The sequence below is a fragment of the Peromyscus eremicus genome, chromosome X (genome assembly GCF_949786415.1).
Source record: "Peromyscus eremicus chromosome X, PerEre_H2_v1, whole genome shotgun sequence".
Lineage (NCBI taxonomy): Eukaryota > Metazoa > Chordata > Mammalia > Rodentia > Cricetidae > Peromyscus > Peromyscus eremicus.
This window is the reverse complement of record NC_081439.1, coordinates 127095502-127110799: the sequence shown is the minus strand read 5'-3', so window position 1 is coordinate 127110799 and position 15298 is coordinate 127095502. Positions and strand designations below refer to the sequence as shown.

At 36.6% G+C, this 15298-nt stretch overlaps 1 protein-coding gene across 1 annotated transcript in view; it reads right to left on the bottom strand.

Annotated features, from left to right (window-relative positions):
* The window catches only part of Aff2 (ALF transcription elongation factor 2), a 448384-nt gene that overhangs the window by 116116 nt on the left and 316970 nt on the right, over positions 1-15298 (bottom strand). The window contains exon 8 of the mRNA XM_059251561.1: positions 11290-11386. Within this exon, the coding sequence (XP_059107544.1) occupies positions 11290-11386 (97 nt within the window). The remainder of the gene's footprint in view (positions 1-11289; positions 11387-15298) is intronic.

Genomic DNA, 15298 nt, shown 5'->3' with positions numbered 1-15298 from the left:
AGAAGAACAGGATGCTGAGATGAAGCCATATATACACAGCCAAGAAGAATGGACAGCTGAATTAAAAAACCATTAACAATTTCCAGAATTTAAAATCCTGAATCATGACATGACACTAGTGGAATTCAGGTGTTTCTGGTACATGGACTGCTCTCACCCAATGTGAGGTTGAACTGTTGACCTTGTGTACATCCTACATCACAAATGAGTCTGTCAGATAAGCTAAGCCTATAGGCTGAAGATGATGCCCCAGCACTGTGGAGAAACCTCAAGTGACTATCCAGGCAGCTGGCTGTTTCTGTCAACTCACAAATTTTTTTGGAAATTGCTTGCATGTACTTCCTCTTTTTATTTTTGTTAGCTAATGTTATTTCCTTCTTGGGTCTCTGAGGGAGTTGAAGATTAGTTAGTTATAGTTGAAGATTAGTTAGTTATAGTTGAAGGTTAGTTAGTTATAGTTGAAGATTAATTAGGATAGAAAGTGAATTAGATACATTTTGGACTTACCAAAATAGGATAGATAATCAAATTATTTTCTCTGAATTTGTCAAATACAAATGGACTAGACATTGTTTAGGTATTTATTACTTGTATATATTGTATATAGTTATTGTACTTTTGTATATAATTTTCTTTTGTTAGTTATAACCTTTTTCTTTTTTTCTTTTTTTAAAATAGAAAAGGGGAAATACGGTGGTATTTTATTTGTACTGAAATGTGATTTTAATTGTATGTTAATAAATAAAGTTGCCTGGAGGTCAGAGCTAATAACAAGCCATAGCAGAAGCCAGGTGGTGGTGGCACACGCCTTTAATCCCAGCACTTGGTAGACAGAGATACATAGATCTCTGTGTGTAAAAGGATACAGCCAGCATTGGAGACACATGCCTTTAATCTCAATCCCAACCATAGAAGACCTAGAAGTCTTTACAGACAGGCAGTGATGAGGCGGTCATGTGGTTGGGTTTACAACCAATGAGAAGGCAGAACCGAAAGTCTTTCTAAAGACAAACACACAGGAAGTAGGCCTCTTTCTTTCGGAGAGCTCTCTTGGCTGAAGCAGGAAGGGTAAGGCTTTTAGTTCTGACCTCTTGGCTTTCTTCTCTGAATAGGCTCTGTGTTTCTTATTTAATGAGACGGTTGGTTAAATCTACACCCATTGCTCAGTAAATTACACATCAACCTCCTCTACCCTTATGCTTACATAGGACTCTACTATGATCATTGCTGATTGAACAGCTGCCATGTGGCAGGTCCCACTTATTTTTTTGCATATTTTATTAATATGACAGTTTTTCTTGTGCCTGTCCAAAGATAATTGACAGTAGGATTCAGAAGTATATGCTTTCATAAAGTCTTACTTCCTTATGCTGTCTCTTGTGAAAGACAGAAATTCCTTTCTAATGACTTTGATTTGTCAGCTAATGATTTCTTCCAGAGCTTATGTTTTGGCTTATTGTAACTTAGTGGAAAGTGTACTATTATTGGTAAAGAAATATCTCACATATAAAAGTCACTTTTGACAGTAATTTTCCTCTAAGGAAGCACAGAGACACTAGGAAAGAACATCTCAGTATGGGCTAGACATTTTCATTTTCCCATTAGAGGAGCCAATGAAAGTGGCTCTTGGTCACTATTCTCCTGCTGTTTGTATATTTAAAAACTCAAGTTTTCTTTCTCCCAACCAATTTGAGCCCTCTTTCCCTTCATACTAAAATAATACTTAAACAGTGTTGTGTGGTCTTTCCATAGAAGACAGTCAATACAATAACAAAAACTCTCTCTCCCTACCATGTAAGAAAAAAAAATGGGCAATGTACTTATAGTAGACAGCAGATACTTAGTGCTCCTTATTTTCCAAAACATACATCAGTACACTTGTTGCTGATCAAATAACTTTATAATTAGCACACTAGTGTTATCAGTTTTTCTGTCCCTTCAGATCACATTATGCTCAGGATGAAGAAGGAACAACAATTTTTAATCCATATGGCAAATATTGAGTGAATTATACTCAGTTTCCATATTGGAAAAATGAGGCAACTGAAGTGAAATATCTCTTTGTCATTTTCAGTTCCAGCATCCTATATTTTAATATACATATGTATGACTAGGGGCTAAATATGAAACTTGTCTACCTCCATTAACAAAATAATAAGTTTGAGCAAATTTATACATTTTTAGTGAAACAGTCTAAATATTCATTTTAAATATGTATTTGATAAAAGACAGTATGGTTGTATACATTTAGTAAGTTCTGCTTTTAAAAAGAAAAACTACTAAGCCACTTTTATTCTGAATGGCTAATGTTAGTTTTGTAGCTATCTGGAATTTGGACAACTCTTTTGCTCTTTATTCTTGTTATAAATAGAAAAGTAAACATGGAAGCCCAAGAATAAGATAAACTCTATTACATTCAGAACATGATCCTTGGTGTTTAAATCTTGTCTAGTGGCTTTTCTATCCAAAGGTCAATAATTGGTGAGGGTATAGGATAAAAGCATGCTTGACACCTAGACCAAAACCTCAGTTACTTTTGTTTCAAAGTCAGCATATCAAATTAAACATCTTACATTTTTCATTTAGAAGTATTTTATTACCAGAATTTATGAGATACATTCATATATCTGTATTTTAGTCTAGAATTCTGATTAAAATCAAAGCTTGGAAGCTTCCCATAAACTCATGCACACATGGCACATTTCCCTGAGCTTGCTTACTAATGACTACAAGTCACAACCTCCATGCTTCACCCATGCATTAATACAGAAGTTAGGGAGATAAAGTGATTTAATAAAAGTAACACAATTGAATAAAACAGGGAATAGATTGAGAGCAGAGATAGGGACACTGCTCTTTGGCCACTTCAGCTCAAGGTCAGTGACAAGAGCAATATGGTCATGCCTCTTTCTTCTGACACTTCAATTCAGATGTGCATATAGTGATCTGTAGCTTATCAGAGGTAGCTGATGCTTCTACTGCCATAATCTTTATAGAGGCAACTTGTGGTATATGCCCTTTGTGGATGGAAAGTCTATGACCATCTTGTCATATATGAGTGTTATCTATTCAGACATTTAAAAAATACTTAATACTTCTGTTTGAATCTAACACAAGCACTTTACCATTACAAGTGTCTGATATAAGTTCACTATGAAAACAAGTGTCAAACTTAGTGAAAGAGACGTTGGATTTGCAATAAAAAATTCCCATATATGGATAATTTTTGAAGTATAATAAACATTACCTAGCATATGGTTCCTACCAAGCACATGACAAACCCAACATACAAAATCATTATGCTTCTATACATCTTTGCATGCTCAAGGCATTCCATTATAGAGAGACTGCAAGCCAAAATATTTGGTACTAAAAGTGCAAAAAAACATAATTACAATGAACAAATTCAAGACATGGGTTTCTGACTTGCCAGAAACATATTAAAAATCGTATCATACAAACCTTAAGCAGTTTTTTTTTAATTAATCTACTCTCTATGCTAATACAGCCAAATGGAAAATACAATCTTGGGACCAGAAGACCAATGCTATTCTATTAACCTTATATGTTATTCTATTTATTTTCTTGTCTTAAATGAATAAATTAAAATGCCCTCTCTTTCTCTAATTGCTGGGTCATCTGAGTTTGACAATGTATGGATTTTATTCAGTTACATTCTGTAACCTCAACAGCCCCAATGCTATCACTTTGTGGAGGATTTCAATGAAAGGCAATGACAGATAAACTGTTTACATTAAGAGACTCTATTAAAGTTATTTTGCAGCCAGCTTCAACCTAATCTGCTGTTTCTCTATTTCTGACAGGCTGACCTCTCTTGCTGTGTATGCCATATTGATGTCATTATCAAAGAGGCCTTCCCTAGCCTTTCTGCTGATAACAAAGTAAATGGAAATGTGGTGAAACCTTGGGGAGGTAACAACTTGTTCAGCGTGATGAGGTAGAGCTGTGATCACAAAACAGGAATGATTATAGCAGGGAAGAGTATCTGTTGTCACAACTAATGTATTCACTACAGCATATCAACTCTAAAAGAACCAGCTTATAGCATGAGTGAAATTCATTTCATCTTTTTCACTAGCATTTTTTTCCTCATTAAAACAGGCTTTCAGTTTAAGTTGGCTAATGTATTTGGGAAGTTCAGTATAGGTATAAGCAGCTCATCTAAAACCTGTCAGAATGCCCAAGGTTTCCACTCTTAGAAATTTTGTGTCATTTGCAATGATTAAATAGCAACTTAGCCAGAAAGTGGCCCACCAACAAACCACAAATGGTTCATATATAAAACCAAAATCAAGAGTAAGTATTGAAATTGAGTTTTTTTTTATGTGTGAGGTTGTTCTAAATCTACAAAGAAAGCATGAATTAAAATAATGAAGTGGAGGACAAGAGCTAAGAAAGCATTTTTTCTATAATTCTAATATGTTTGAGATACCTCAGCTTCTAATTGAAAAGTACACACGATCTCCACTAACTTTGAATTAGGCGTATGTTTCAAAGGGTGTTAGACTAATTCTTATGCAGCTAAACAAATTTGGGTACAATGGAACTATTTAGGTAATATATCCAGAAACAAGACATTAGAATGTGTTGATCTCAAAGAAATTTTAAATTGTTTGACTATTTTTTTAGGAATTTAAATGCATTAATATAAACATATTTTCAGAATATAGACCAATTTCTATCAGCCCTTATGGAGAATATTTTAAAAGTATACACCATCTAATTTATTTATAGACTATATTATTTTAAAACACTAAAAAACATACAACCCCAAGGTTTAGTTACAATTCTTTGGCTGAACCCAGTCATTAACTGAACATTTCCAATCATATTAAAAGTTTTTTTAATTTCTAAGTGGTCTAAATGAAGTCTATGTTTTCAGTCTGATTCATATTAATAAAAAGATAACATTACTGTTAAAATATCCTAATGGCAATTTCTAGAAATGTGTGTGTGTGTGTGTGTGTGTGTGTCCCCTTTATATTTCTGAAATATGCTGTCTGTCTATACAATCAGTCTGAGGTGAGTTGGGTTATAAGAAAGCTATGTCCTTATCTGAGAAAGTTTCAGATACCGAGCATCACAGAGCATCCTGCCTCCAGAAGACAGCATACTACAAGCTTGGATCTAGGTCAGTCAAATACTGTGCTATTATTTGGTAAAATAATAAGCAAAGGTTTACCTGGTTCTATACGTGTACTGGACAGGTTTTAGAGGTTGGCCACTATACATTTGAAAAGTCTTTGGAATTGACCAAATTCTAGAGTGCTTAAAACGTTAAAGACAGAAATTTTAATAATTCTGTCAATATAATTCTGTTGTTAAAAAAAAAAGCAGTTGAGACCGATTAGCCTGCTTCTATTGAAAGAGAAGCACAAAGTCTACATCTTTAGATCTTTCATTGAACTGCAAGCACAGCATCAATAACTGCTTTTAATCTGTAATGAAAATTCATTCCAGGTTTAAATTTCCATTTTCAGGGGTTACTTTAATCCTAAGAAACATAAGAAGAAAAATTTGAGAAAAAAAGGAAACAGAGGGTTCAGTCAAATGAGGCAAGGCTATGCAGAGAATGTGATATATCTCCACTAAGGAGATCATCATCTTGTATCCAGCTACTGATCCCCAGTGAAATGATCATATCACTATTGCCTGCTCTGAATGACTGACTTGAAAATGGTAATTCAATAATTTTGCAAAGGGAAGGCTAGAGATGGAAATATATCTGAAATGTCAAAAATCCCAGATGACAAGTCAAAATTCAGTCAGCTAGTGATAGACATCATGTGACTCCCCCAGTCAAAACCATTCCATTGAAATCCACCTGTTTTTTTCTTTCTTTTAAACACAATATTGCAACAGAAATCTTCACACAAATACTAAATACAAAGCATTATTTCTTATTCCAACACTGTTCTCAAACTTTGTAGTATCTTCTGTGAACTTAAAGTGGTGTTTCTGTCTTATTTGGGGTTAGCTTCCACAGGGGAAACAAAGGGAATACAGCATTACAGGAGAGCCTTTAATCCTTTTTCTGGAGCAGAGCAAGAGCTATCTCAGAAAAAGAAGAGACCAACTGAATTCAAAGTTTATGATTCAACTGTCCATCTACACCAGTCCTTTTAAGAAGAACTTCCACAGGCATGTAATTTTCTGAGGACTTGATACAGTGTCATTGGTGACCTAGCTTTTATTCCTGAAGATGCTGGCTTAAAATTGCCAGGTCCCAGAGGAGTTAATGTCATCCATACCTGACTGATACCCTTAAATGACAGTTAAAACACTCAATCTAATTCTTAGTAAATACTATGTACACCTAAGCCAAAATGATGAATAATGTCTATTCCCTTGTATATCTAAGAGAGAATTTCAGTTAACACTAAATGGGCTACAAGGAAGGATAACCACATATTTATCATGGTTAAAGTTTTACACATACTTTCTCATAACTAATTTTTCCTCACAACACTCCTATGAATTAGACAAGATTGTTTTATCCTAATTCACTCATAAGAAATCTGAGACATCAGGATGTTTGGCAATTTCTCCAAACGTGATATAATTAGTATGTATGAAGTAGGCCTTATTACCAGGCATCTCCAGTCCAGAAACTACACTTTTAATGTTATACTTTTAATTTCTGATGGTTAGGAATACACGACTAATAAACATTAAGAGAAGACGGATTCTTTTCATTCAAGTTTGCCAACATGCTGGCTATTTTTCTGTACCTAATTTAGTAGTTCTCTTTAGCTTCCCATTCTTTACAGGAAAAGGGAAAGTGGATAGAACTATATTTCAAAGAATACTAGAATTTTTATTTCATCAGACATAGCCATAACAATGATGAATATCATATAAAATGATGTGTAGCTGTTATGCCCTAAGCTTTAGTCTGTCATGTCCTTTGATACGTATTGGTCCACTTCATCATTGAACCTATTATGACTCAATGGGTAGGTGCTACTGTTATCTTTACATTATAGAAACTAGAACTTTTGCTAAAATTCATTCAGTTTGAAAATACTAAGACTAAGATTAAAACTCAGATCTGGGCCGGGCGGTGGTGGCACACACCTTTAATCCCAGCAGAGCCAGGTGGATCTCTGTGAGTTCGAGGCTGGCCTGGGCTACCAAGTGAGTTCCAAGAAAGGCGAAAAGCTACACAGAGAAACCCTGTCTCGAAAAACCAAAACAAAAAAAAACAACAAAAAAAAAACACTCAGATCTGTTTGACTATATGCCTGTTCTCATACTTATTGCTCAATAGTGTCTTAGCATGGGTACACCATCTTAGAGCACAGCAAATCCATGTCATCGTCTCTCAAAGTCCTTAATAGGATGCAAACTACACTAGGAATGTGGAAAAACACTTGTGTTTTCATTTTCTTTCTCCATATGTGATGTGTATGTTCTTGATGTTTCTGGAAATAGAATGGTCCCAATAATAAGACAAATTAATAGTGCCATATTATTTACATGGCCCCTTATTACCCAGATGAAAGCAATGTCAAGTATTAAATTACTTAATAAGACAAACATAAAAATCTATACAGTGATTATACTTATTTTTCTATGCTAAAAAGCGTCAATACAAATGTCCATGAAAATATTTGCTCTTAAGTACACAAAACAGCACTAAATAGTAGCCAAAAGGCAGAAATGCCTGAAATATCAATAGGTGAACAGACAAACAATATGTGCTTCATCCAAACAATGGAATATTATTTAACCATAAATCTGAATAAAGTGTTAGTATATGGTACAACCTTATATAGCTTAGAAACAAATCATTATGGTAAGTGAAGCCAAATATTAAAAGGGTAACACATTGTGCCATCCCATTATAGAAAATAGGCAAATCCATGAGGACAAAAAAAAAATAGATTCGTGAGCTATTAAGACCAAATAAACTATTTAAATAGACCAATAGCCCCTAAGGAAATAGAAACAATCACGAAAAGTCTCCCAAACAAAAAAAGCCCCAGACCAGATGATTTCAGTGCAGAATTCTATCAGATTTTTAAGGAAGAGGTAACACCAATACTCTTCAAATTGGGCTACAGAGCTTAACAGAGGATTCTCAACAGAAGAATCTCAAATGGCCGAAAAACATTTAAGGAATTGCTCAACATTCTTAGTCATCAGGGAAATGCAAATCAAAACAACTCTGAGATACCATCTTACACCTGTCAGAATGGCTATGAACAAAAACACTGAAGACAGCTTATGTTGGAGAGGATATGGAGCAAGAGGAACACTCCTCCACTGTTGGTGGGAATGCAAACTTGTGCAACCACTCTGGAAATTAGTATGGCGGTTTCTCAGGAAATTGGGAATCAATCCACCTCAGGATCCAGCTACACCACTCTTGGGCATCTACCCAAGAAATCCTCAATCACACCACAGAGACACATGCTCAACTATGTTCATAGCAGCATTATTGATAATAGCCAGAACCTGGAAACAGCATAGATGCCCTTTAGCTAAAGAATGGATAAAGAAAATATGGCATGTATACACAGTGGAGTACTAATCAGCAGTAAAAAACAATGATATCATGAAATTTGAAGGCAAATGGATGGAACTAGAAAATATCACCCTGAGTGAGGTAACCCAGACTCAGAAGGACAAACATGGTATGTACTCACTCATAAGTGGATATTAGATGTAAGACAAAGGATAACCAGACTACAACACACAGCTCCAGAGAAGCTAGTTAACCAAGAGGACCCTAAGAGGGACACATCCATAACCCATCAAAGGAGAAATAGATGAGTCCTACATGAGCAAACTGGGAGTGGGGGGTAATGGAGGGCAAAGAATGGGGCATGAGAACATAAAGAACTGGGAGGGTCAAGCTGGAACAGGGACAGAGTGGGAGAACAAGCAAAGAAATACCATGATAAATGAAGACATCATAGGAATATAGGAAGGGGCAGGGTGCCAGGGAAGTTCCCAGGAATCCTCAAGAATGACCCTACCTTGGGCTACTGGCAGTGATCGAGAGGATGCCTGGACTGGTCTACTCTGGTGACCGGACTAGTGAATATCCTAACTGTCATCATAGAGCCTTTATCCAGTGACAGATGGAAGCGGATGCAGAGATCCATGGTCGGGCACCAGGCTGAGCTCCAGGAATCCAATCGATGAGAGAGAAGAGGGATTTTGTGAGCAGTAGACGTTGAGATCATGATGGGAAAACATGCAGAGATGACCAGCCACAGTAGTGGAAACCCATGAACTATGGACTAATAGCTGTGGAGCCACCATAGGACTAGACTAGGCTCTCTGGATATGTGAGACAGTTGTTTAGCTTGGACTGTGTGTGGGGCTCCCAGACAGGGGGATTGGGATCCATCCCTGGTGCATGGGTGGGCTTTTTCGAGACTAGTGCCTAGGATGTGACTCTGCTGACTCCCCATGGGAGACCTTGACTTGGAATATGTGGGGATGGGGAGTGGGTTGGGGGGAAGGCTGGGTTGGGAAGAGGGAAGGGGGGATCTGTGGTTAGTGTGTAAAGTAAATAGAAAATTTCTTAATAATAAAAAGAATAGATTAGTGAGCTACCCTCAGGGATTAAGGGAAAGGACGAATGAGTATATTTCGTGGGTATAGAGTTTCCATTTGGGATTATGAAAATATTTTGGGATTGGTGATGTATGTACAAGCTTGTCAATATATTGAATGTCACTAAACTATGAATTTATAAATACTTAATTTTATGTTATGTAATATTTAATAATAAAAAGAAAAAAGAGTTTTAAATCATATATTCTTGTAAAAGTGTGCTAAGTCTCATAAATCCACTGTTCACCGAATGTTGTCATTACTACCAAATGACAATAGCCTTCCAAGTTTCTTAACTTGTCCTCAAAACTCTCTATAGTGGCTCATCTGTGAATGCCTGAAACCTTGTGAGCACTTCCTGCTTCCTGAACTCTATCATTTTGCTATACTGTGGCCATTTCAGATTCTCTATTGAATGAAGGAACTTTAGCTATGTCTGGTCAGAAGGCAGCAGGCTATAGATGCTTCCAACTCATCATTCTGTATCAGCACTTTATATACTATCAGCAAAGTTATCTTAAAATCTCAGATGATTCAGATCAATGAGTCTGATACCACTTCTTAACTTAACCAAAAAATGATACTATGAATTATAAAGCAGAGTACATTTATATATTCACATAGAGAGGAAATCAATGTACAAAATTTACTCTCAGTTATTACTACATTCTGATCTAAACATTTACATTAAAATTTAAGGTCACAGCTACCAAAATCAATGATGTAGAATTTTTGCTTTGTTTTTGTTTTATTTACAAATGTGATGCTCTTGTTATTGGCATATTAAATGCAGAAAGCAGAAATGACAGACATTGCAAATGAAGTGTGTGTTTCACATTTGTTATGAAGCCCACAAGTCAAAGAAGAGAGGGACTGATTGCATTTGGTAAATGCACAGCCAGCACCTTGGAAACAGCTGTGAGGTTGTGAGGGTGGAGGTAGTACTCTACTTGTGCTTGTTCTTGATAGTCCACTATACTTGCAAATATGCAAGATTTATATATAATCAAAACTGCCTTGTGTACTCCATATTTGGTGGCATAACCAGAACCCTACATTTGGAAAACTGTACAGGGATCATTGATATTATACACCATTGCTGGTACTTTTAATGCTATTTTACTTTTTAAAACCAAGAAGTCCAATCTCATCAGAAATGATTAAAAAAAAAAAACATTACAATCATCTCATCTGGGGAGAAAATACTGAGAATACTAGTAGTACAGAACAGAACAAATCAAGGACAATTAAAAGCCTTTGATGAATGCATGTTGCTGCAACATCCATTCTCAGTTCCATTGTGCATCTTGAAGAAGAAATGGAGCAGTCACATTTACACCAAAATTAATGGGTGTAAATGCTAAGCTTCACACTGGAATCATCCTAGTGGACATGACATGTCACCTAAATACAGCAAGTATTTCAAAAGACAGAAAGACAATACTCTCTATGGCTTATTGATGAGCAGTATTTGTGTACAGAAAATAGATGGAGGGAAGTGAAATTGGTTTTAAAGAGCACAGCATCTACTTGCTGTAGCTTTAATGAAAGTGACAGTTGATTTCACCTGTTCCTAAATACGATCATCTTTATTTCTTTCTCATCCTGAAAAAGGAATAGGCTGTGTTTATGAAAGCCATTGTATTTCTTTGTGTCCAACCACTTCAGGCCCAATGCAAAGATCTAAGATCCTCCTACCTGGTAGAGCTCATTGGCTGTGCATTGAGTTGTCAAGGTCTTCACAGGCTCAAGGTCATCTTCATCACTGCTCAGCTTCAGGTCATCCTCAAGTATCCTGAAAGAAATCAGAGTGGTATTTGTGTTACAAAACATCTTGTCTAATTATTCTCAGATACATCTTGCAATGAGAATAAAACTATTGTTACTGTAATCTGACAGCTGCAATTCTGTCAAAAGTGCAGAGGGAACCAAGATTCTTACAGCTAATTAGATATTTGAGCTCTTTTAGTTATGTCATACACTGCACACATATCTCTAACTTACCCTAAATCAAGAGAGCAATAGATGATTTTATCATCTCCAGAGACAGCAGGAATCTATATATTTTGACTATTAAAAGGATAATAAATGTTCTGGTCAAGCACTATCAGGTTATGGGGGATTGCATCTCTATAGGAAGTTTCTTTGACTCTTCCAGGCAGGAAGACAGGCATGATAACAGTGCTAGGCTGCTCTGGGGGCTATTGGGGTAGACCACTGAGGCTCTCTGTATGATAGAGGTCAAGTGAACTTTTACTGCCTCTCTGTGCTGGGCAGCTCAGTGACCACAGAAGAGCTGAGCAAGAAATGGCTAGGCATTAACCTTTTGATATATGATCCACTTCTTGCAGTAAAATTTGATCCATCAAGGTATCTGAAAAATATGAGAGTTTCAGCTTTTGGTGATGAACTGGCACTTTCAAGACTGTTAGGTGGCCACATAATACCATTAGTTTTGACAAGTGTTAATTTGAGTGCTATCTATCTCTAGAGTCTAGGTTGGAGTTAGAACAGGAAGAACAGCTTATTACCTTAAAGTTCCAGGTACATAGCCTTCAATGACCAATTTATTTTCATCATTTAATTGATTCAATATGAATTTAGAGCTCTTTAGGATGCAAGTAGAGGGATTCTCAACTATTCTGTACCATTTCCTAACTCCCAGGCACAATGCTCTGCTCTTCTGTTCTTTTCTTTTCTTTTTTTTTCTTCCTAGGTTAACATCAAGCTCAACTCTAAAGCCAAAATTCTATTCCTTAACTCTAGCAATCATATACTATGCCCTCCCATGGCTCAGTCAAACTTAATTCCTTTACAAAAGTTTTCTAGAAAGAATAATCTCTACAAAGACTCTCTCTTTCCTATATAAGTTCCCTAAACTGTGGCTGGATCACAGCACAGTTTTCCACAGTGCTTCCCTCATTGCCATGTGGGTGACAGGACACATTTGATTCACTTCCATCTTCTTTTTAGCATCTTTCCAAAAAGGATAGAGTCTACCAACTTCATATTCTATACAAGAAAGGAAAGGTTCAGATAGGTGAACTACTTTACTCAAGGTCATACAATAGCACAATATCAGTGCTAAAATTCCCATTTCTGGAGTCCCATTTGTATTATGCATCTATAAGAAGGAAGGGAGAAGAGGAAATCAGGCTTCTAATTTGGTTTAACATGGAATTTTATTTTAGAGGTCTTGTTCAATTATTGGAAAGGGCTTCATGTCATAGTGGGTATGCAATAATTCTCCAAAGAAAGCATAGCTCCCCTACTCCCATACTCAGCCATAGAAGCCCAGGATACAGATATTAAGGTCTAAACAACAAATGATGCAAAGGGTGATGAGGACACGTATTTGAGTTGGTTTTAGGTCAACTAATTTGGCAGGATTTATGACTGTCCTGAAAACAACTAATGACTGTCTTGGAGATCTTAGAGGAGAAGAATATGTATCTTGACATTTCAAGTTTTGGGTTTGTGGCTCTAAACAAGCAGTTCTTTATATTGTGTCCCAGGAAATGAAGACTGTATACTGTATCATTTTTACAAGCTATAGAATCAATATTTTAAAACTATCTGTGCTTCTAATTGTAAAATGTTTTGCTCTGTGTGTGCATTTGTATATGTTAATATTTATCAAAGTGGCCAGCACAATAAATGACACAAGATTCATCCATTTGTAGTGGTTAATTTCCTGAGTCAGGTAAAGTGCTACACATGTGGTGATATATTGTGCACCCTAGTAAACTTGCCTGAGGATCAGAGGACAGAGCCAGCCACTAGATTAGACATAGAGGTTAGGCAGTGGTGGCACACACTCTTAATCCTATCACTTGGAAGGCAGAGATCTGTCTGGATCTCTGTGAGTTCAAGGTCACATTGGAAACAGAGCCAGGAAGCAGTGGCACACACCCTTAATTGTACCACTTGGGAGGCAGAGATCTGTCTGAATCTCTGTGAGTTCAAGGTCACATTGGAAACAGAGCCAGACAGTGGTGGCACACACCTTTAATCCTATTACTGGGAAGCACACATGCCTTTAATCCTAGGAAGTCATGTCTTGCCAGAGAAAGGTATATAAGGCATGATGAAACAGGAACTCACTATCTTTAGACTGAGGATTTCATAGAGGTAAGAACTAGTACCTGGCTGTTCTGCTTCTCTGATCTTTCAGCTTTCACTCTGATATCTGACTCTGGGATTTTTATTAAAAGATCATCTAAGATTCAAATGACATCTGGCATCCAACTTGTGGGGCATTTACTCACAAAAAACTGCTTGCCTGTGGCCTTATAGGCCCCATCTCAGACCTGAGCTGCATGTGGCCAGAGTCTCCACCCCATGTGGGCTGGAGTCCCTAACCCCGGCTAAGGTTTTGTTGCAGCCTCTCTGCAGCGAACTCCCCAGGCCCAGGCTCCAAACATGCCAGAATTAGTTGCTTTTGCATATTTTCCCTGGCTCTTTGCCTTCTCCCCTCTCCCAGTGGGTTGTGGCTTACTCTGGACCCCCTCCTTAGGCTGCTTCCACACGATCATCTGAATTGTCACTGTCAGCAGACTTGGTGAGTCAATTGGGATTTATTTAAGGAAGGAATTAGTTAAAAGAAAGTTTTTTCCCACATTAAAAAATGGGAAACATTTTTACAATGGAGGGTGTTTGGTCTCTGTTTGATCACACATTAGGCAGTCTAAAAATGGAACAATTAAATGAGAGGATAATTAATGTAGATGGGATTATGTAATGTCAATTATAAATATTATCTGTTTGGTATTTTTTGTTATATCATTAAAAAAGTTGGTTAATATGAGTGCCAAGATAAAAATTTTAGAAAAATTTGTTAAAAAAAGATCATAGAGAAATTCAGACCCAGACAGAAGAATTTAAAGGTGAACCAATCTCAGCATTGAATTATACAGTTACAGAGAAACAGCCTAAGGCTTTCAAATAGCCAACCTTAATCTATCCAGTAACCTTACAGGAACTGCCCACTGCTCAAGACTGTTTAAGAGCTAAATGGACTCCTGTGCAGATGTTATATTTGAGGAGATTCAAAGAAGCTATTGTGTCTTATGGTTTGCATTCTCCATTTGTGAAGCAGATGTTAAACTTGTGGTCAACTTGTAATAGAATTATTCCTCAAGACTGGAGAGATTTGGTTACAGCTATCTTAGAAGCTGGTCCCCAATTTCAATGGAGGACCTGGTGGAAGGACGAGGCTAAGACCATTGAGCAATGAAGTAGGGCTAGAGGTATGGAAATCTCCCAAGATCAACTTCTTGGAGAGAGATATTATGCTAATTTATAAAGGTAATCTCTATATGATGACCACACCCTGGTTTTATGCTGAATGGCAGCCTTGAATGCTTGGGGCAGAATTGAAGAAGTAGGAAAGAAAATTGAGTCATTTACGAAAGTTATACAGGGCCCAAAAGAAACCTTCAATGATTTCTTACAAAGGCTATCTTTAGAAGTAAATAGAATGATACCAAATTTAGAAGCTAGACAGATAATAATTGAATCTCTCATATTTGAAAATGCTAACATACAATACAAAAAGATAATTAGGCCATTAAAGGCAAGTTCAGGACCCTTGGAGGTATAGATCTGAGATACAAATAAATATTGACTCTCATGACCATGATGATACTTGGATAGGAGGGGTGATTTCCAGAGGTTTGAAGAAAAATAGTAATGTCAGATGTTTCAA